This window comes from Gobio gobio (genome assembly GCF_949357685.1).
Source record: "Gobio gobio genome assembly, chromosome: 15".
Lineage (NCBI taxonomy): Eukaryota > Metazoa > Chordata > Actinopteri > Cypriniformes > Gobionidae > Gobio > Gobio gobio.
Genome location: NC_137108.1, coordinates 40,287,999 through 40,311,482, shown reverse-complemented (window position 1 = coordinate 40,311,482; position 23,484 = coordinate 40,287,999). Strand labels below are relative to the sequence as shown.

General features: G+C 37.6%; 1 protein-coding gene across 5 annotated transcripts in view; it reads left to right on the top strand.

The window, feature by feature from the left end:
- gramd1a (GRAM domain containing 1A) overlaps window positions 1-23,187 on the top strand; it is a 36,068-nt gene extending 12,881 nt beyond the window's left edge. For 4 of the 5 annotated variants that reach the window (XM_079836108.1, XM_079836109.1, XM_079836112.1 and 1 more), the window contains 18 exons: window positions 21-216; window positions 3,835-3,855; window positions 3,958-4,042; window positions 4,158-4,261; window positions 8,574-8,669; window positions 8,795-8,875; window positions 9,590-9,708; window positions 11,028-11,289; window positions 12,223-12,385; window positions 12,562-12,705; window positions 15,350-15,471; window positions 16,878-17,020; window positions 17,107-17,210; window positions 17,287-17,511; window positions 18,674-18,755; window positions 19,714-19,821; window positions 19,906-20,026; window positions 21,329-23,187. In XM_079836108.1, coding sequence (XP_079692234.1) covers window positions 21-216; window positions 3,835-3,855; window positions 3,958-4,042; window positions 4,158-4,261; window positions 8,574-8,669; window positions 8,795-8,875; window positions 9,590-9,708; window positions 11,028-11,289; window positions 12,223-12,385; window positions 12,562-12,705; window positions 15,350-15,471; window positions 16,878-17,020; window positions 17,107-17,210; window positions 17,287-17,511; window positions 18,674-18,755; window positions 19,714-19,821; window positions 19,906-20,026; window positions 21,329-21,424 — 2,272 coding nt within the window. In that variant the 3' untranslated portion in view covers window positions 21,425-23,187. The remainder of the gene's footprint in view (window positions 1-20; window positions 217-3,834; window positions 3,856-3,957; window positions 4,043-4,157; window positions 4,262-8,573; window positions 8,670-8,794; window positions 8,876-9,589; window positions 9,709-11,027; window positions 11,290-12,222; window positions 12,386-12,561; window positions 12,706-15,349; window positions 15,472-16,877; window positions 17,021-17,106; window positions 17,211-17,286; window positions 17,512-18,673; window positions 18,756-19,713; window positions 19,822-19,905; window positions 20,027-21,328) is intronic. The other variant, XM_079836110.1, reaches the window with a different exon arrangement.
- Window positions 23,188-23,484: the final 297 nt, after the last annotated feature.

Below are 23,484 nucleotides of genomic sequence, written 5' to 3'. Positions count from 1 at the left end.
TACTTTTCCTCCGCCTGCAGTACAGCCAGCAACTCTCCACGCAGCACTCCCGGCAGCTCGCCCTCCTTGCGCCGGCGTGTTCTGGGAGGCAGAGTCAGCGAAGGGGAGACAGGTGGGGACAGAAGTGCTGGAGGTTCAGACAGTCCCCTGCCTCCTACTCCCTCCTCATCAACCTCCTACCCGCTCTCGGCCCGACACTTCACTCGCAATGCCAAGGTAAGCCACGTTCTCGGACAGTGAGATTGTTGGTTGTCTCATGTCTGGTAATGATGAGCGCTTGCTCTTCCACCCACATGCTGAGTGCTGGATCATGTCCTGTTTGGAGTGAATAAGGCAGGAAGAATGCTATTGTTGCTAACAGTTACTTAGAAATTGTTCTTAAAGATAGTAATGTTTTTCAAAGAAATTAATTAAACTGATTGTAGTTAACAGGTGCACATAAAACAACATTCAAAACTCCTTTTGCTTCTGTAATATGGCATATTTCTGAGTGAAGCACTGGGCTGGATTTGATATCCACTACCAGTCAAAAGTTTTAAATAATTTTGAAAGAAGTCTCTTATGCCCACCAAAGGCTGCATTTATTTGATAAAAAAATGCTGTAAAAACAGTAATATTTTTAAATGTTGTTAAAGGGTACATTGCCAATTGTACAGGGTTTCTGCCAATCTCATGTTAATCTTGAGTACCTCTATTGCATCCTTCATATCTCTGAAGAGTCTTTAGTTTTATTATACCGATTCTTTCCGAGCAGCCGAGCTCGTGAAGGCGTGCAGTTGGGTGGAGCTAAAGAGTCATGAGCACACACACAAACACACACACAAAATACATCATGGCATTATCCCTGGATAACTCTCGGTTCACTATACGTTTGTGTTGTTGACATTATATGCACTTATGCAGCGCTTGCCAACAAAACACAGACATTTGATGCAGTTTCACTCACCGTCTGCGGTTTCGACTCATGACCGGGAACAAACAAACACACTTGCATTGGGCTGAAACGAGTCCTCGAGTAACTTGAGTTACTCGAATTCAAAAAATCATCGTTTAGTCCATTTAACTTCACACGTCATGTCGCAGAAAGACATTTTTTGTGTGAGGTCTAGCGCATACTGCGCATATTGCGGTTATATCCGTGGGTCAGGTGGTTAAAGTAATAAAAAGTAACATTCCAAAAATTGCGGCTGGATGAGAGAAATCATTAATGTGTTGATTTTAATAAAGACGCAGAACTCATTTCACGGTAAAAGCAATGAATGTGTGTCATTCTTTAACTTTCGGTTTCAGCTCATCTCAAGATCAGAGACTGCAATGCGAGAGAGAGCGGCATCAGCACTGGTTATATCATTCAGTCTCGCTACTTTTAAATGAAGACAACTGTGTGTTGAGCTTCAGGATGCAACGCTGGATATGTTAAACTTCATTTGCAGCAGTTCGCGGTACTTCGCGCCTCTGCTATAGTGAGAAACGCATAGGCTGACCATCATGAATGGAGTTTGCACATGCATCACCGTTATTGTGATGTGTAAGTGAAATGTTTAATGGGACTTTATATAATTGATATCACCGAAATACACCATTACATGTTAATAGCAGAACGAGTGCTCTCAGAGCTGCGTGCTTTCATTGATTTGCTTAATTTAAATCTCACACTTCAATCATAGGCTATTCATAGCTCATAACTTAATAAAACAAGCTGTGTTACTATGATGAATGATGAGCTCAAAATGTAGATCTGTATGTGCGATGAACTTTATCTGAATTAAACACAAACACATCTCTCGTGTTTTCTCACGCTCCAGCGGTTACTCCTCCGTTTGCTGCATAGGTTGTCGACCCTGGTTTGGGTTATTTAAGAAATGTACTTTTGCTAATTTAAAGCGACCTGTATGCCCATCTCTACTCTTGTTCTTGTTCCAAGTTACCTTCCTGTCCAATATTTTTGGCTTCTTACAAAAGCCACAAAGCCTTCAGAAGATAGTAAAGGCTTGTTGTCATACCTGAGCTAAAGCTGAAACTTGAACGTTAAGTTGCACAACATAAATGCAATGTTTAGACATTTATATTACTATTATTTAGATTTATAGGTTGTAGGTTTAATAGTAAATAAAATAGTTAATAGTATTTTTTTTCCCACAGATATTAATGTCTGCAATTTCAGCAATAAAACAAAAAAGAAACAAATTAGTGTTTCATTTTAAGAGACCTGTCTTATTTCTCTTGTATATTAAGTATTGCTCTTTAATAAAGAAAAAGTACTTATCCGATTAATCGATGGAAAAATTGGTAGAATACTCGATTACTAAAATATTCGATAGCAACAGCCCTACACTTGCAGAACTCTGTTGCTGCTCCGGAAAAACAAACTGCATTCACTATTTCCGTAACGCTGGGTTATTTGGGAGGCTGAACAAGGTTATCTTTCCGTCACAACCAGAAACACACTTCTTTAGTGAAATTGTTCATTTCGTGGTCTAAAAACAAAATGACAGCGCTGCCGACGGCTTCTGTAACCCGTATGAAACTCGTTGATGGGCACGCTCTTGCTCTCGCTCTGGTTGATGTGCGCACACACTCATCCGGGAGAAGTGCCCAAACAAGGAATTCAGCCCTTTATGACATCACACTTGGCCATACTCATCCTGAATCCTGAAGGAGTGTATTTGGCACAGAAATACTCCGTCACACGTCCAACTCATTCTTTTTAATTCTGGTCATGTTTAGCATGAGAATCCAACTCTTTAACAGTGTAAATAAGTCAGAATGCATAAAATAACATTAACCCCCCCCCCCCCCCCCCATTATAAATAAATTAACATTTCAGAAATCATTCTAATATGCTGATTTGGTGCTCAAGAAACATTTCTTATTGTTATCAATGTTGAAAACTGTTTTTGCTGCTTAATATTTGGGGGAAGACGTGATAAACTAACATTCAAAAGTTTGTATGGAACAAAAATACTTTTACAGCATTTATTAATCTTAGTTAATGTTAATCTCATCATTCACTAATACATTTTTAAGATCAAAAATTGTATCCGTTAACATTAGTTAATGCACTGTGAACTAACATGAACATTTTTATTAACTAACATTAAGAAATTTCAATAAATACTGTAAAATATATAGCTTACTTTTAGTTCATGTTAGTTAATGCATGAATTAATGTTAATAAATGAGATCTTATTGTAAAGTGTTACCAAACTTTTTATTCATCAAAAAAAATTCCAACAAAAATATTAATCAGCAAAAACATGTTTTCAACAATTTTAATAATAACAACCATTATGATATTTGAGTGCCCATAATAATATAATTGGTAATAATTGAGCACCAAAGCAGCATATTAGAATGATTTCTGAAGGATCATGTAACATTGAAGACTGGAGTAATGATGCTGAAAATTCAGCTTCGCATCACAGGAATAAATTACATTTTAAAATATATTCAAATAGAAAAGTTATTTTAAATTGCAATATAATTTCATAATATTACAGTATCTCTGACCAAGTAAATGCAGCCTTGGAATAGCATAAGAGACTTCTTTAAAAAGTTGTAATTATTCCAAACTTTTGACCGGTAGTATCTATTAAAAATTGATTGGGCGTGAAGAGTCTGCATTGCATATTCACGTCTGCATCAATATCCTGAAACGCATCACTCACTGAATAATTTACTTATTTTTGGAATAATATGCACTGATGGACTGTACACAATAAGACCAAAACATTTAACATTTATAAAGAAAGTAAATGGAGTCAATTTTGGTTGTTTTGTTGAGAAAAAGAATGGAAATCAAGACCCTCATTAATTTTTTCCTCTTTGTTTCAGAAAATGCAGAGCTGGTATAATGTAAGTATCCTGGGGTCTTCGGAAGTTCATGTCTCTGTGTTTTGCACTTTAGCTGACAGTGCTGGTTCCCTCTATTCACATCTCTCTCTGTCTGATGTGTAGGTGCTCAGTCCCACATACAAACAGAGGAATGAAGACTTTCGTAAACTCTTTAAAAAGCTGCCTGATACAGAGCGTCTCATAGTGGGTGAGTTTCACTACTTCATGAGTAAAGCTAGCAGAATGAAATAAGTGATATTATTTGAAGTGCAGCACAGTCCTCACATAGCCTCTGGTTGTGTTCATTTTATTTTTATGTTTAGACTACTCATGCGCACTGCAGAGGGACATACTGCTCCAGGGCCGTCTCTACCTGTCGGAGAACTGGCTCTGCTTCTATAGTAATATCTTCCGATGGGAGACCACGGTAACCCTCACATTACTGAAAACATTAGATAGTGCTGCAACAACTACTCAATGAAAATAATCAACAAAGAATTTCCTAGTGGATAAACTTCAAGTACTTCATAGAGCACATGTATGTCAGACAAATGAAGTGCAAAAAAAGATGCACATTTGTCTGGATCAAAATAATATTTGTTGTTTAACATCAAAAGAAATGAAACTTGAAATCCTATATGCAATGCAATTAGTAATATTGTATGTGAACTCTATTGTTTTAATGGAATTAAACAATAAACAGTACTTAGAAATAAAGACTACTCTCTTATGGTGCGTTCACACCGGACGCGATTCGCGCGAGTGATTTACATGTTAAGTCAATGCAGAGACGCGAAATGGCATTCTGCGGCGCGATTCGCGCGAATGAGGCGGCGAGATTCGCGCGATTCGCGCGATTGAGGCGGCGAGAAGGACGCGACTTGAGCGTTTTGAACGCGCGATTCGCGCGAATCGCGTGAATCGCGCGAAACGCTCAAGTTGAAAAATCTGAACTTTGGCGGATATTTCGCGCCGCGTTAACCAATCAGGAGCTTGCTCTAGTAGTGACAACAATGAAGAGAAAATCTGTATATTGATATCTGGTTCAGACAATATGATTATCACTGTGATAACATTAAATTACATGAAACACAACCCAGTCTCTTTTTGTTAAATGCACGTTTATGTATGATCAATAATACAAAAGTATCAGTAATGTATAACAAGCTATACATGAAACAAAGCAACAATGCAGTCAAACATTCAAAGTCAGTGCTAGTAGGCTAACGTTACAACTGCAACGTACAGTTATAGCCTAAAAATATAAAGTAATGAAACTTATCTTTGCCCTCAGCCTAAACGATTTGCCAGGGAACAAATTATAGATCCATGAGACCAAAGATCGGCCGTTACAAGACGAATTATAGCTCGAGACACACCACAGAGACATCAGAGCCAGCGGGAGACGGCAGAAGGACTGGCCGAGGAAAGGTTGCCCTCGCCGGCTTTCACGTGCGCTGAGCGCGCTGTCCGCTGGAGCTCACAGCTCCGACAACGGCAGATAAAATGTTCAAATAGGCACTGTTTATGTAAATAAACCACAGATTTGAGCTTTAAACAACTACATTATCGACTGAAAAAGTCTTAAAACTACGTTTTGTCACACATTAACAGTAGATATGAACAAAAAAAAAGACATGTAAACACAGCCCATGTCAGCCATTTCTCAACGAGACGAGCTGCTGGCGGAAGCCCCGCCCATGACGCGAATTCGCATCTGTTGTGCAGTAAATGTCACACGCGATTCGCGCGAATTTCACGCGCGATTCGCGCGAGTAAACTCAAAATGTACACGCGTCCACCTTCGCGCGATTAGCGTCCGGTGTGAACGCCACATTAGAGTATTTACTTATAAAATGAATCTTTAGGTAATCAGACTTGGGGCCCTTTCTACGTTCATAGATTATCAAGTTTTCTGGATTTTACTGTTGATTATTTGACATATGAACGCGCATTATTTGAACGGGTGGCTTGATGCAGTGCAGGAGATGCTGATAACTTTAAAAAAATAAATAATGCAGAGTAAAAAATGCTGTCTGCTGTGCCAGGCGAAGGGTGAATTACAGTTACTGTGAAAATAACAACCGTGAATGTAACAAAAATATACACATTTCATTTATCATATGTGTTATCATATTTATATATATTTATTAGGGCTGTAACGATATGCGATATGAAATCGAAATCGCAATACTCAGGTCCACGAACCTGTATCGCGATGTGAGAAGGCAGAATCGCGACACACCCCTTCCAACTCCCAGAATTATCATTCCTGTCCAGATCCAATGCAACCACATTTTTAAATTACTATAAGTATTATTTGAAGTTAACATTATAAAATACGTAGACCTACACCACAAAACTAGTTGAGGATAAATTCTTTAATTTTATCTGTAAGCGTCCTCCAATTACGTGTGATACCTTAAGCTTTCCAATCATGTGACGCGTCACGCGAGCTAGTTGAAGAACGCGAGGAAACATGGCAACCAACCCAGAGATCACGGACCCTCCTAATACTTTTAAGTCAGCAGTATGGCAACATTTCGGCTACCCGGTGGAGAACAAGGATGGCAATCGTGTAGTTGACAAGACCCACACAATTTGCCGTAAGTGTTTCAAGAAGCTTCCCCAACCGGCCGGCAACACAACCAACATGCAGATGCATATCTTAAGTCACCATCCCGACATCAGTTTAGCTCGTGCACAGAAAACAACCCAACAGCAGCAGCCTACACTGCCTAGTTTATTCCAAGCAAAGTTTCCAGCCAATTCAGATCGAGCACAAAAAATTACAGATGCAATTGGAATTTTTATGTCACTGGATATGCGCCATTTTTCGGTTGTTGAAAACGAGGGATTCAAGTATTTACTTAGTGTGCTCGAGCCCAGTTATGCATTACCGAGCCGGGCGCATTTATCTCAAAATGTGCTACCAAAACTTCTGGAGAAAACAAAGGCTAAGGTGGAGGAAGGGTTGAGTACTGCTGAATCCATCGCAATCACCACCGATGGATGGACGTCCCGTGCCACAGACAGCTATATGACCATAACCGCACACTATATTACGGCCGATTGGCAAATAGCTAACCCCGTCCTCCAAACACGCGCTGTGTATGAGAGCCATACAAGCGACCATTTATCGGAAATACTTAAAGAGGCTGTGATAGATTTTCAGAATTTTCAACTCCCTTAAATCAAATCCACAACGAGTTTGGTTTTCTTAAGAGAAAGAAGTTGTTTATTTGTTTAATGTTTACTTACTTGATTTGTGGTTTAGAGCACAGACAGTAAACCTCAGTTACCTCAGTGCGAAAAAACATTAACCATTTTTCTTTGTAAATGTAAGATTGATTGAAGAAGAATTTTCAAAATGCTCGAATCATCTCCACTATGGACTTTAGTTCTGTTTGTTTTTCAACAGTATTTTATTACAAAGAAAACAGAAGTGTTATAGCTTTGGCTATATAGTTTAATTTACTTAGGTATTTTGTTAATAATTTGCATAGTTAATATTGTTATTTGATGTTCAGTTTATACAGGTTTTTCAAATGTTATTTAATAAATGTATTTTTTTTCCTCAAAATATCTTTTGAACTGTTTTGTCAAAGCCCCCCTCCTCCATATCGAGGTTTGTATCGTACCGTGAGTCAAAAATCGTGATACGAACCGAATCGTGGGTTTGGTGTATCGTTACAGCCCTAATATTTATTATAACTTTTATGTCATTTTGCCTTTTTGGCTGTTTTTTTAATTGTATGATCGTTTCGTTTCGTTGCTGTCTTGATGCCAGCCAATCGCTGCATTGCTGATCACGGTTTCGAGTATCGATATATCTGCCCCTTTCCAATGAATACAAGAACACGCAGTAATATCAACTTAATCAAGATATTTTAATCAAATCAGCAAGTTAATTTGAAGAGCCAAATTAGCTAGAGATAAATTACCACAATAAAAAGATCTGGCAATCATTTCAGATGCTATAAGTTAGGTACGTAATGGACCCCAAGTCATCAGATTAATGTAAATTATGATTAAAATATGTATCATATATATGTATTTATTTATATCAACTTTTGCACAATATATAGTATACATTGTACACTACTGTTTTGTAAGTTTTTTGAAAGAAAAAAAACTTGTCTCTTATGCTCACCAAGGCTGCATTGACTTGATCAAAAATATGTAAAAAATTGTAATATTGGGAAATATTATTACAATTTAATATATATATTTTTAAATATATATTAATTTTATAATGTAATTTATTCCTGTAATGGTAAAGCTGAATTTTCAGCATCATTACTCCAGTTTTCAGTCACATGATCCTTCAGAAATCATTTTAATATGCTGATTTGCTGATCATGAATCTTTTCTTATTAATGTTGAAAACACTTGTGCTGTTTAATAATAAGTATTCAAACAACTGCATTTATTTGGCATGGAAATGTTACATAATGTAACATTATAATATCATTACTGTCACTTTTGATCAATTTAATCCATCCTTGCTGAATAAAAGTATTAATTTAAATGTGAGCAGTAGTGTATGTACTGAAATTTACAGATTAATCAGATTAATGAAAAATCAGATTAATGAAAAAATAGTCAACATATTAATCAATTATGAACATAATTATTTGTTGAACAAACCATTTGTGCGACCTTTGCTTTGGAAAGTTGGCTCAAGCAAACAGCATTTGTAAATCCTTAATATTCTTTCTCCCTCTTTTTATCAACAGATAACCATACTGCTGAAAGATGTGACCAGTCTGACCAAGGAGAAGACAGCGAAGCTCATTCCTAACGCCATCCAGATTAGCACTGAACACGAGAAGGTACCGCACTGCAGATAGGCATGCTAAAATTGCCATTAAAGGATTTATTTTGTTGGCTACATTTTGAAACTCCCAAGCCAATAAATACTCTACCTTTAATTAAAATCTGATCTTGCATTTGTCAGCACTTCTTCACATCATTTGGGGCAAGGGATCGCAGCTTTATGATGATCTTCAGACTATGGCAGAATGCACTGATGGATAAGGTAAGAATCGCACACGTGCACATTTTATTTGTGTATAAGACAGAACCATCTGTAATCTCTTGTCAGAAAATTCACTGTGTATTTGTCGAGGCGTAGACGATTTCATATGGCCGGCGACCAAAACCACTTGGCCGTCGGCCATAATAATTAGCACATGGCAAGATGCAGGTGGTGACTACAGATGCATTGCAATCTTCAGCAAGCTTGTCTGTTAGAACTGAACAATAATACAAAGCTACTGCAGCTTATATTGTTGCAACTAACATTTCAACAATGCTACATCTGAAAAACGCACAAATGTAAAAATAACTTAAAAGTGTTTAACAGTACTTTATTATTTTTAGATAAAAGCTCTGTTCCAAACTCTAGTAAGCTGCCTACCTAGGCACTATTTTTAGGCATCACAAAATTGCATGCATTTTACATGAGTAAATCAGTACCAGAATGCATTGCAACCAACTTGGCTAAAATGCCAGAGGGAGTGATTGGAAATGTTGATTATAAATATACTTTATTATGAATGAAGTAGTTAAATAATATCTGTAATTAAAATAATGTTATTCAAATATAAGTTGAAAATAGTTAATAAAAATGTACTATTTCACACCATTTTAATCGGTCATCACCTCTACTGCCTCACAGAACAATTTTATCCCGAATGTGTCTATACTGAGTTTGTACCTTAAGTATTGATATTATATTTCTCTTCCACAGACTCTGTCTCCTAAGGAGTTATGGCATATCGTTCACCAGTGTTACGGCACTGAGCTGGGGCTCACTAGTGAAGATGATGACTATGTCTCCCCTACTGCTGAACATATGAATGGCCTGCTGTGAGGAATCTGTTTATTAAATTGTATTTATAAAATGTACCTGGTAAACACAAGGACAGACAGAAGGTCACAGTGTACCTCTATCTATCTATCTATCTATCTATCTATCTATCTATCTATCTATCTATCTATCTATCTATCTATCTATCTATCTATCTATCTATCTATCTATCTATCTATCTATCTATCTATCTATCTATCTATCTATCTATCTATCTATCTATCTATCTATCTATCCTCATTTACAATAGAACACAAAGACAGACTTGTCACAGACAGTGTAACTGTATTTTTTATTTTTTTTATCAAATGTTATTTTTCAAATTGACCTTAGAACACAAAGAAGATAGAAGACAGAAGGTCACAGTGTACCTGTATCTATTTTATTTTAAGTTTTTAGTAAAAAATTATATACATTACTCACATTTTATTTTCACCCTTTAAAGTCCACTTATGAGACCAGTAGACAAGCCTTTTAGTTTTATGTTTTTGCAACTGTACCTTTCAGTCTTGTATGTCTATCTTGATTGTCCCTCTCTGTCTCTCTTATGATTGGCTAACGTCTGCATACTTGTTTTAATTTATTAATTAACCAGCAGCCATATCACCCTGTAGCCCATGACTGGTTTCCCACTGAAGCTTAGCAGGGCTGAGCCTGGTCAGTACCTGGATGGGAGACCAACTGGGAAAACTAGGTAGCTGCTGGTAGAGGTGTTAGTGAGGCCAGCAGTGGGTGCTCACCCTGTGGTCTGTGTGGGTCCTAACATCCCAGTATAGTGATGGATGAGACGTTAAACCGAGGTCCTGACTCTCTGGGGTCATTAAAAATCCCAGGATGTCCTTTGATAAAGTGTAGGGGTGTAACCCCGGCATGCCCATTGGCCCCTGTCCATCATGGCCTCCTAATAATTCCCATATATTGATTGGCCTCATCACTCTGTCTCCTCTCCACCAATAAGCTGGTGTGTGCAGGGCGTTCTGGCGCAATATGGCTGCCATCGCATCCTCCAGGTGGATGCTGCACATTGGTGGTGGTTGAGGAGATTTCCCCTTCCATGTAAAAAGCGCTTTGAGTGCCTAGAAAAGCGCTATATAAATTTAACAAATTAATGAATTTATTAATTAACCTCTCTGTCTCTTATGATTGGCTAACGTCTGCATACTTGCAGTTTACTGTCATTTATTGTTGATATGTAGACATTTTTGCCGCTTGGCTTCAATAAATAATCAGTGTGTTCTGTACATTAGACTGTCTAGTACCAAAAAAATTTCCTCTTTAACAAGCCTGACACTTATGTCTGACTGTCTCTGTGCTGTAGGCCAGGTGAGGAGCCGGTCTCCGTCACTGACCTGCTGGATCTGGGATCAGTGCCGGGGATTCCGGTGGGCTGCTCTCCACCCTCGTCTGCCTCAATTCTTCCCTGTGCTTCAGGATCTTCACCTCCTTCCTCCTCCTCTTCTTCCTGCCAGCCTGTGGAGGTACCGTCTACTCGGGCCACTGTCGAGCCTGAGCCCAGTCCACCCAGCTCCCAGAGCTCACTAACCCCCACCACAAACACTGGAGCTGCCCTGTCCTCAACCGTAAGTGTCAAGCTACTGTGAAATACCAGCCAGCGTGGTTATGCTCAAAAAGCATTACAGCGGAAGATTTATACACAAACGGTTGCAAAAATCCATTGATGCACTAGGTTTTCTGCTACAAAATATTTTTGAAATATACTGCTTGTGTGCAGAGTATGCTACTTGGTTTGTGCGTCACTTTTCTATTAATCTGTTAACAAATCAGTCATAATGAGTGTGTTTACATGCACATTCTTAACGCGTTTATGTTTAAGCCGACAATGCGTGTGGTCATGTAAACGCGTTAAACCTGATTTCGCCCGGCACATAAACAACTTAACCTGCGTTCTGTTGGCTTATTAAAGTGTGCATGTGTGATATATGTGACATTAAAGCATCCTTATACAGCAAATTTAAGCACATCCAGCCACAGTGAGTGTTTCGCAGTAGGGAGGAGAAATACATTTCTTGACCCAAGAAATATTAAAAAACATGTTCTCATCTAGTGTTGTACAGTTGAAGTTTCTCGCTTACTTTTGAAATACATTGGGGTTATTTAATGCTTTATTTAACATAACTTGCATAATAAGAATATAGAAAAGTCTGAGTGAAATACATGGGTGCTTGCATTATGACGTCACCACCAGGAAATAACCAATTTTTTTTTAATACAGTCTTGTAAATGCAGTTTATTTGCATTGCCAGGTTGTTGATTTGCATTTAAACCAGTTAATCTGGTTATTTCAATAAACACATCTTTGGTAGTTATCAGCTTATTGGTGTGCATGTAAACATGCTTAATTATTCATTAATAAATCTGTTTGAATGAATGAAAAGTCATAGAAATTTACTGGTAAAAAATTAATTGTGACCAAATTTAAGTTTGGTCGGGTTTCATTTTTAACATTAACAACACTTGTTTGTTTATTCCCTTCCTCTCTGTTCCTTTTATAGATCCTGGAAGAAGGCGGGGACAGCCAGTCAGAATCAGCCAATCAGTCACTTCAGTCGCCTCTCACTGTCCCACACAGCTATGGAAACCTCTCCTCTTTGGATATGACCAATGATGAGGATCTCCCAACTGACCCCAGCAATTCCTCTGACACTCAGGAAGAGAGTGAGCGCTTGTCTTCCTTGTTTCTCAGAACAAACTGTGACCTTAAATTTTCAGAGAAAAAAATATTTGAAAGATTTGATGCCATTCTCTGTAAAGAGTAGATAAATATGTGTTAAGTAGCTATGTCCTTGATAAAAAGTCAGACTGGTTCATTTGAACACTTTTACTCTGCATAGGTGAGGTGGAGTCTTTCTGTCCGGACCTCAACGGCCGACTTCATATCAACACGGTTGTTCGCATGAGCGTGGACAAGCTCTACGACCTTCTGTTCTCGGACACTCACTTCATACAGCACCTCTTCTCACAACGTCACTTCACTGGTCAGTTTAGACTTTTTAATGCTGAGTTTTCCATTCTTACTACTTCTACATACTTTCATTTTCCGAATTGAATCACTACAGTACAATATTTAATTTAAAATAAAACATGGGATGAAAAGACAAGGTATAAAATGAGCTATTCATCTAAATTATAAAGTAAATTTTTTGCTAAATTATAAAGAAACATTTGTGCTTTAAAACATTAAAAGGGTAGCTAGCTGGATTAGCAATTCTCTATTTACAGAGGTTCCCATTACTATGGTTTCAGCGACTTCTCTGATTGGTGGGTTTCTCTTCAGAAGTTCAGCAATTAAATATAGAGAAGAGGCTAACAATAGCGAGCTAGCTTTGAAAGCATAATATCCCACCCTCTCTTCAGAGCATCTCCAAAGCCACGCCTCCTTTAAAACTTATGAACGTGTACAGAAGGAAGCGTCACGAGAGATGGCATTAAACCAGGATTATGTCTCAAAGCAAATAACGTTACAATAATAATGAACATAAACAATTTAAAGGGAACTGACATGTACCACCTGACTGCTGCAGACTAATTTCGGTGTTGATAGTGTTGCCATTGAAACGCATAAATTCACAAACCACTCCGAATATGACGTCACAGGTTTCAATCTCTTCCAAAATACAGTAGTTATGGTGGGAACGCAGCATAAGTTTGTTGTTTTGGTCCTTTGCCTTCCACAGATGAGATATATATTAGTGATTGCTATCAGGATGAGACTTTCAACCAGCATAACAAAAAATGTTTCTGGAACAAATCACCTACCTTGCCTTTAAAAATTGTAAAATTCACACTTAATTTGGATTCTACATAAGCATATGTTATTGTTAAACAACCTTGTCTTTAAATGTCTTTTAAAAGTGTAAAAATGTTTAATTCCAAAGCATATATAATGTAATTAATTAGATTTAAATATTTAATAGAGTGGTGCAGGTATGAGTCTAATTCGCTGCTGGTTCCTTTGAGATTTTCCGATTGGGTTTTATAATGTTTCTTCTTCTTCATTTTATGTGTAAAATAAAACCTGTGGTAAACATAACTTGATGATACTTTGACGTTTTGTTTTACAACGTACATTGCATACACTCAACACTGCAAGCTGTCTTATCTAGAAAAAAATTAACATAACTGTTTTCGCTATGGGTGTGTATAGTTTACGTTGTGGAGTAAAAATGTAAAGAAAGTATAGTCAAGCTGTGTTTACCACAGGCTTTATTTGACACACAAATCGAAAACCCCACTATAAAGCCCTATAGGAGCCTGGGTTCTGACATCATACCTGCACCACTCTATAGAGTCGTCTCTTTGACGTCACTTTGTAGGCCAATCGGCGGTTAGCATCGCACTGGTTCTCTCGAGAAAAACCCAATAGGATTTTCCCATAGGTTTTTGGATTATTGCAAAAAACAAGCTCTGATCAACAAAGGTTTACGGTACTTACACGTTTTGTCTATTAAGATAATTATCACAGATGAACAAATTTTTTATTTATTTTGAAGTCTAAATGCAGTCGCCAGAAGTAAACCGCTAAAGGGAGGCTATAAACGGACTACACCACGGCTAGATTTCAACGTCATCATCACTAAGCTTCCAAAAACTCTTTCAGTCTTTATCTAAAAACATTTTCCCTGAACGGTTGAGTTAGAATAGTTTATAAAAGCACAATTATGAACATAATGAGGCTGTAAAAGCGGACTCAGCTTACCTGTTTAATCTCCTTGACAGCCTCTGTAGTCCCATTTAACCACTTGTTAGCGACCACCTTTTAGCAAGGCACGTAACCGCTTAAAAAAACACGAGTGGGGTTATACTGATGTATTTTGTGTCGTAGAATAAAACGTGAAAGTCTCTTGAGCTTGTGTTCACCACAGACCTTATTTCAGCCATTTAAACCAAAACCCCATTCAAAAACCCTTTGTCTTTGGGAAGAGGGAACCAGAAGTGCTAAAATGCTAACTCGCTTCTGTGTTGTGGCCTACAAAGGCATGTCATACCCGCACCACTCTATTGGTTGGACTGTGAAGATTATGGATGCCATTTTTTTTCTTCCAGAACCCTATGTAGCACTATCTTGGCCTTTAGCATACTTTACTTATTGAAATACTGCCTTTAGTGGGCTGGAGTTCCTGCTTGCATTTTTATATTTGACTGTGTTGCTAACTATTCTATGCATGGCGATTTCTGCTGTATTGTTATTGCCTTTTCCTGCAGTTTTCAGATCCCACATGTCCCCCCCCCCCCCTCCTTTCTCTCTTTTCATGCTGTTTGTCCTATAGGGGCCTTTGGAGTGGATAATGAGAACTCGACTATTTGGTTTCACTGTGTTCTATAGCAAGACAAAGTACCATGGTCTCATTCTTTTTTCTGTCTTGGCGACTTTATTTACTTCGCACAGCAAATAATGTCAAAAATATCCATGATAGATGAAGAGATGATAGCCTCCGTACCACAGTGTGAGAATTGTTTTTTTCTCATGCTGGGCTCTTTGTCTATGTTGTCTGCATGGATAATTGCCCCCTTCTCTGTGCCCCTGCAAGTGCTCTGACTGTAAATACACACCCTTTTTTCTCCCTCTTCTCTAACTGTTCTTTTTCTGCTTCTGCTCTCTCTTTCGTGTGATTGGTTCAGATCTCTCTGTGCACGAGTGGCAGCAGGACAGCAGCAGTGGGAACAGCAGTAGAGTTCTGAGTTACACCATCGCCATCAACAACCCACTGGGCCCAAAAACCGCTCCTGTGGTGGAAACACAGGTGGGTCCACACAGCTCTTTTTCTTAGTTTTTTTATCTCAGCTGTTCCTCAGTCTCCCTTAATTTTATTAAAGGGTCAAAAGCCTGTTATAATTTACTCACCCACAACCTGTGTGTATTTATTTTTGCCAAACAAAAAAAAAAAAAATTTTTTTGCCTGTACAATGAAAGTCAGCAGGATCCAATATTGTTTTGAACCCCATTGTATGGACAAAAACAGTTCTTTTTTTTGTGTTCCACTATAGAAAGAAATTCATGCCGGTTTGAAACTATTTGAGTAAATGATGACAGAATTTTCATTTTTAGGTGAACACCTCCTTTAAGTTTGATTTAATACATAATAATTGCTTTACATTTGAAAGAAAATAGCCACAAACATGCATACAATTAAAGTAACATTTTAACCCTGAACTTTGATGTAATAAACTATTATTATTTTATATCCTAGACTCTAATGAACACAATTTTGCAGGTTAAATACAAGTTAAGCTCTACTGACATCACAAAAAATATTTTTGACTTGTAGAGATGCAGTTACAATCAAAGTCCATGCACTAAGGCATTGCACTAAAATAAGTATTAAAATACACACATCTGCTATATTTAAACATTATGTATGGTAACGTCAGACTAAAAGTGCTTTCTAAACTTGTTCAGTTATATTTCATATTCAAATCCTGTCATGACCATGTAAAGCAAATTAAATCTTGTAACTCTCATGATATACGTAAAGATACCAGAAAGAGATGAAACGTTAATGAAACGATTTTTTTATTTATTAATACATTTCAGGTTTGCTGTGCTTGTTTGTGGTTCTGCACAGTTTATCCAGAAAATGTGATTATATATCAAAATTACTATAAAATAATGATGGCAATAATAAAAATAATAACTATATTACTATTGTAATAATTCTATTTCACTGTAAAGAGAAAAAAAAAATTCTGTGCAACTATTACAGTATTATTTAAGTACATTTATGCTTATGTCTTAATTTCTTAATTTCCAAACATTATTTATTTTGGTGGATAATCTCAGATAGCCCCTTTTTTAGTTACCGTTTTTTAAATCGCAGCATTTGTGGTTTGATAATCTCATGAAGACTTATGGTTGCTGTTTTATTTCGATTAATTGTTCAGCCCTAGTTAATATAGTTAATGTTAAGCCCTATTTACATGGTATAACTAGAAGTAAATCCACTTAGAACAGTAAACCCACAGCACACATAAACGCTCAAGAGAAAAAAAAACAAGCTTCCTATTTCTGCTTTTTAATATTCCCAAATGCTACAGTCTTCCTTTGTAAGTGCATTAATGTAAACACAATTTTTGTTTTTACAAATTGAGGGACCCAAAACTTTCCTTTAATAATGGGTTAAAGCAGGTTGTATTTTGTTGTGTTGCGCAGACTCTCCACAAGAGCAGCACCCGGGGGGAGTGTTACGTGGTGGACTCAGAGGTCATAACCTCAGGCATCCCCTATCAGGACTACTTTTACACTGTACACAGATACTGCCTCACCTCTGTAAACAAGCACAAGAGCCGCCTCAGGTAGAACTTCCTGGCCATTGTATGCACGTATTGTTATGCTTCAAATGCAAACACCGCTGAGGGACCCATTGTGTGTGTGTCTGCAGGGTCTCGTCTGATATCTGCTATAGGAAGCAACCGTGGAGTCTTGTGAAAGCTCTGATAGAGAAGAACACTTGGAGCGGCATTGAAGAGTATTACAGACACATGGGTAAGCAGGTTCTCATCTCAGTGTAAACCTTTATTGTGGCATTGGTGCTAAAAATGAGCTCTGCTTTCCTCGTCAGAGATGGAGGTGTGTAAGTTGGAGACGCTGTTACAGTCGGAGGTGTCCGTAGTGAGCTCTGGAGAAGTGCCTTCCGCGGACTCCGCCAGGACGCCCCCCGGCCTGCGCAGACGCAAACGCAACTGTCCGAGACGAGCAGGAGAGCGGGACCGAGAAAGGGAGGGAGCGGGAGGCGGGGAGCGGGGCGACCGAGGAATGGGAGATGAGCGCGAGAGGAGAGAAGCTGGTGAGTCAGTCGACACAGGGGTGCATGACAACTGAATTTGGTCAAGTCTGGTCTGCGAGTCCATGTGAAACACGTTGACATCTCCTGGTTGAATGTGGAATTGCTTTTACTGGATTTACTGTGATTTTTTCTGTATTTATACAGATTTCCATAGTTTCCAACCTCAGCAGTATGAAAAAATATAATCTTAAAAATATAAATATATTTTTTATATATTTTATATTTTAAATATAAGATAACAGCTCTCTGGTTTATTGTTTGAAAGTATGAAGAAATTAAGACATATTGTTGTTCTGTAAAATAAATTATTATTATTAATTAATTAAATATTATTTTTTACAGTACAATTCTATCTTTATTGATTTTTAAAAATGATTATGTAATTTTGAAATGTAATAAAATAAATAAAAATGTATTATTTAAAAAAAATCTAAACGAAGATAGCCATAAATATGAATATATTAATTTTACTGTTTCTCTTTCATTTTTTGAATTACTTTTAAATATAGTTTTTAAATACATATTTTTAAATCACTATTAATATTACTTGCAATAATAATATGTCTTTATTGATTTGATTAATATTTATGTAATTGTAATTTAATGAAATAAAACTAATATTTTGAGTAATAATAATAAAATATTATACAATAGAATAAGAATAACATCCCGGTTTATGCTTTTACTAAAATAAACAAGGATGTGATTTTTTTTTTGTATTTATACGGATTTCCATATTTTCCAACCTGAGAAGTATGATCCACATGAATTGCGTAAATTCATGTGGATCAACCCCCCCCCCCAAAAAAAATCTAAATATTATAAATAAATATTTTCCACTAAAATAAAAGGTCTAATTATATAATTTAATAAAATGTAAATAATATATAGAATTAATAATAATAAAGAATTCAGGATTTCCTTCTTTTTTTGTTGCTGATCAAATGCCTGTGGCTAAATGAGTTATTTTTAATGCACAATACATAAAATATATATTATATAATTTTTAATGAAGACTGCCAGAAATATTAATATATTTATTTTACTACTATTATTATTATTAATATTAGTAGTAAATGTGATTTGTTCAATGATTATGTAATTGTAATTTAATGAAATAAAACCTAATATTTTTAATAACAATATTCAAAATGTTCTCCAGGTGCACAGTATGTAAAATTGGGTGAGAGGTGGCGTGGCAGCAACAACAGCATCTCCACCATCCTGCTCATTGTGAGCTTCATGTGAGTGTTTTCAACTTTGGCATTCTGTAAATATCACTTTGTGTGCACTTGTGTAATGTCAGCGTTAATGTGAGCCGCTGATGTCATTAAACTCCCTTTAGATGAACAAAATTGAATCTGAGCTCATTGAGACTGTCAGGTTGTCTTCATTACAGTTGCAGCGTCTTTTCTGTTCATGAGCACTTTAAGCTCGGCTCAAGATTTGAATGTACCATATTTACTAACACGGTGGACAACACATTATGATGATGTATATTTTTTAGGATCCGTGTGAAGCCCATATATAATTTTTCCAAAAATGAAAGCTCTGTCATCTTTTACTTATCCTCATGTCATTTGAAACACATTTTCTAAAATACCTTTTTAGCTGTATTTTTCCATACAATGAAAGTGAGGGACTGGGGCTTTAAAGCTCATTATACAGTAAATATTAACTTAGGTGAGTATATTTTTCAGAGAAAGTTATCATATGGCTTTGGAACTTTGAACTTAGCATACAAGTCAACTTTAATGGTACTTTTTAGAGCTTAACAGCTCCAGTCCCCATCCACTGCCATTGTATAAAAAGAGCAGCCTGGACATGTTGCTAAATATCTCTCTTTGCGTTCCACTAAAGACAAAAATCAATGCGACATGAGGTTGAGTATATGATATTACAAAAAATATTTGAGTAAACTATCCCTTTTAGCACTTTCCTGTGCATAGTAATATTACACCCCGTTTATAATAACACCGATATCACCTAAGGAGTGTCTGTCTCTCTCCCTTCTTTTGCGTACTAATATCTCTCCTTGCTGTTCTTCTCTTTCTCGTCTTGCTTTCCTCGCTCCCCCCTGCGTATAGGATCTGTGTCAGGTAGAGCCTTTGTCTTTGTGCTTCAAGGAAAACACATATTTTTCATGACCCAAAAACGAGTACAGACGACTATATTTATGTCTCTTTTGTCTTCCTCCTCCAGTCTGGTGGTTTTGGTTGCTCTGAACATGATGTTGTTCTACAAACTCTGGGCGCTGGAGCGGGCCGCACACACGCTCGAGACCTGGCACTCGTACTCTTTAACTGACAGGTATATTAAAACTAACTGAGTGGCTATACACACATGCTGCTTCTTAGCGTGCTGATTCCGGAATCTCTCTCTCTCTCTCCGCAGCCCTCTGCCCCAGTCAGCAGGAGAGTGGGCGCAAGTACTGCAGCTCCAGAGACAGTTCCACCAGGCCCAGATGAACAAATGGCAGCAGATTTTACAGTCTTCTGTCTCACTTCTGGATCAGGTGTGTTCCTGAGCTAAACTTAAGATGTTCAGGTCTTTAGCATGCAGCCGAAATGTTGTATTTTCTGAAAAGAAATTAGGATTGATACTATCAGTGGGTGAACATTTACTCTACAGTATTTATTACTTTTTTCTGAGATTTTGTCATGCATCTATACCAGTGATTCTCAACTAGGGATCCGGACCCACTTGGGGGCCTCAGCGCACTTCCAAGGGGGCCGTAGAATGTGCTATTATGCAAGTCCCCAATTATAGTATTGTACATTTTGTTTTGGAGGTCTCCTACAACAGGTTTACATGCATCAAAGGTCAAAAAATACTTAAATGTTCTCATCATATACATTGGACTTCACCACATTTTTCAATGATTGTCAAACGATTAAATTCCTCCAGACAGCCCACTCTTTTACGATTGGTCTACTGCTTACAGCGTGTGTCGGAAGCTAAACGCCTTTACCATAACTGAATTTCAGCTCCGGAGGCTTCCTAAAGCTCAGCGATGTAAGCTCACTGTTAAGGCAGTAACGATGGCATTGATTTTACCATATCAATCCAAGCGTGAGTGGAATAACTAGTTATTCAACCCAAACCTCTATCGCAAGGATGACTTGAGCAGGACGTTTCTCAGTGATAAACTACTCAGTTTGAGGTAGATTAATAGATGTTGCAACTGTAATTCCTCACCATCAACACACCAATGTGTATATTATGGATTTATTCAAACTCATAAACTGCATCATTAACGTGAATTAATAATGTAACATTAAAGTTTTGTAAAACAAATCTTCCTCAATCCTTCATCGTTACTCAAAGTACTAAGAACGACAGACAATCTGCATTAGTAGACACCGTTTTAGGTAATAGTGGCCCACAGTTGCTTAGCAGAAGTATATATACCAAATAAATCCCTCAATGTGCAATTTGCTGTCGTTTTATTCTAGAATCTCATGTATAACCCTCTTAGAATAGTTAGCTTATTGTCTTTATGCTCGTAAATGTTCTGTTCTTTATTTCCAAAAAGGTAAAGAAAGATTATAAAAGCAAACAGTAGTTTCTGCTGAAAAAAAGCATGTAAACCAGTTTAAACTGGTTTGCTAGATCTTGTTCAAGATGCCCAAAACCTTTAAAAAAAAAAACAGGCCTGCATAACCAGGCTGAGACAACAAACCAGTTTAGGCTCAAGATATTAGTTTTTTTATGATAAATAATGTACAAATAATTCTAGGGACATTTTCTATGAAAGTAAAAATGGTTGATTTCGATTCCGTATTGTTTTTAAAGCCTCTTCCCCTCTCTAATGTAGATGAAACAGTCTCTGGAGAAGCTCCACAGAGGAATGATCACACCAGAGGTGCAGCAGGAGTCTGATCCAGACCCGGACAAACTGACGGATCAGTGAAAGGCATACGGTAACCCCTACACCCAACCGTTTACTCACTCTGGTCCCTGTGACAGGACTCCACAAAGGGGGCAAATCATGGACGGGACGGTGCTCAACTCAGTGACATTAACGCTGGGATTGAAATGGGTAGCGTTTAGGTTACCCAAGTGTCCCATCAGCAGCTACAGGACTACAAACTAACTCTTCTATCAATATGAACACATTATGAACTCTGGGTCTGAAGCAATAACACACACGTACGGGAGCGTCTGTGACTTTCAGCTGTGCTGCATCTTGAGCCGTTTTGGTCCGTACGGAGTGTCTGGGGAAGCTCAACGTGAGCTTATAGAAAACTGCAATTCATCGTGGACCTTTTTTAAACAAAACAAAAAACGAAATGAACTTTGGAGAGATGCGTTAAAGATTTCAAAGAGGGAAGTGTCTGTCTCTTCTGTAGGAGGTCTGAAATCAACCTCCAATCTGCTCCGAGGGACCTCTCAGCCTGTCATTTCACAACAAACGTATTTTTATGTTTTGATGGAAGAGAAATTAAATTTTCTCTTTTGTTTTGATGATTTCAGAGCTGTTACTGAAACTTGTGTCAGACCATTACAGTATTTATTTAATAGACTTGAATTACAGTCTAACGTCATTGTGTGTTTCTGCTCAACTGAGGACCAATGTAGAAATAGGTGGGCCAAGTGGTATGAATATGAATTCCCATTTTAGCAATAATCACTTGGAAAAATCATAATGACAGTTAGATGTTAATCTACAAGTAAAATGTCCAGCTGTTACTTAAGGTAGAGTATCAGAGGGACGATTGTTTTTACACACTGTTACAATTTTAACCATTGCTTCTTTCTCCCTAAAGTTTTAGCTATTATTTTTGGTTTCATATCCCTGTGTATTTATGACTTGGGGGTGAGAGGAGCTGTTTCATGTAGTCGAGGTGTCGGGAAACTTGTAGAGTTTCACTGGAATCAAACTTGAACTGTTCAGAGTTACTGTTAGCTCGAGCAGCTGAACATACACACAGATTGGAGAACTTCAGTCGTTCCTGGGACTGGGCGTTTAGGACCAAGCAGAACTCAAGATCAGGAGGAGTATTGTGACGTACATTTCACTCAACACTGTAGGCGAATCTCACACAGAACTTGTCCAGGTGTTTCACCTCATAATCAAATGAAAAAATATGTTTCTGACAATTAAGCACCCCTCATTTACTGTAATGCTGTAAATGAAAATAATCCTTATTTTTATTTAAAAAATAAGCATCATTTAAAAGCAGTAAAACATATTTTCAAGTGGTATAAATATATTTATAATCTTGGAAATTATGAAAATATTGTCACAATGCAAAGAAAGGCTAAATAATAATTTTTTCTATTGATTTTACTTTGAAATTCTTGACAGGCTTGGTGAGATTCACCTAGAGACTTTGAGTTGATATTCTCTCTCTCTCTCTCTCTCTCTCTCTCTCTCTCTGTTTTTTCTTTGATTATTTCGTTTGGACGGTCTGTTACTGATGTCCTCTGTCCGGCCATTTCATTGTTGTCCTGCCCTTCAGCCTCAGTGATCTCTCCCTCCTCTGAGTGTGTTATCAGAGTGACTGTCTGTATGTCTGTCTGCGGGCGCTGCTGTGCAAAGCCCTTGCTGAGTGATGAAAGCATGTGCTATTTATTCGGGTCAGGGAGGGAGAGAACGAAGGTGGGATGTATTGTATAGACACGATTGTAAAGATGACTTGTGACAGTCGAAAATGTATAATAAAAATGCCAAAAAAAAGTTTGTGTATTACTAATTGGTGAAGTGAATAACACTGATTATCTCTTCATCACAGCACCTGTTAGTGGGTGGGATATATTAGCGTGAGGATTTGAGTGAGTTTGACACGGGCCAAATTGTGATGGCTAGACGGCTGGGTCAGAGCATCTCCAAAACTGCAGCTCTTGTGGGGTGTTCCCGGTTTGCAGTGGTCAGTATCAAAAGTGCTCTAAGGAAGGAACAGTGGTGAATTGGCGACAGGGTCATGGGCGAGGCCAAGGCTCATTGATGCACGTGGGGAGCGAAGGCTG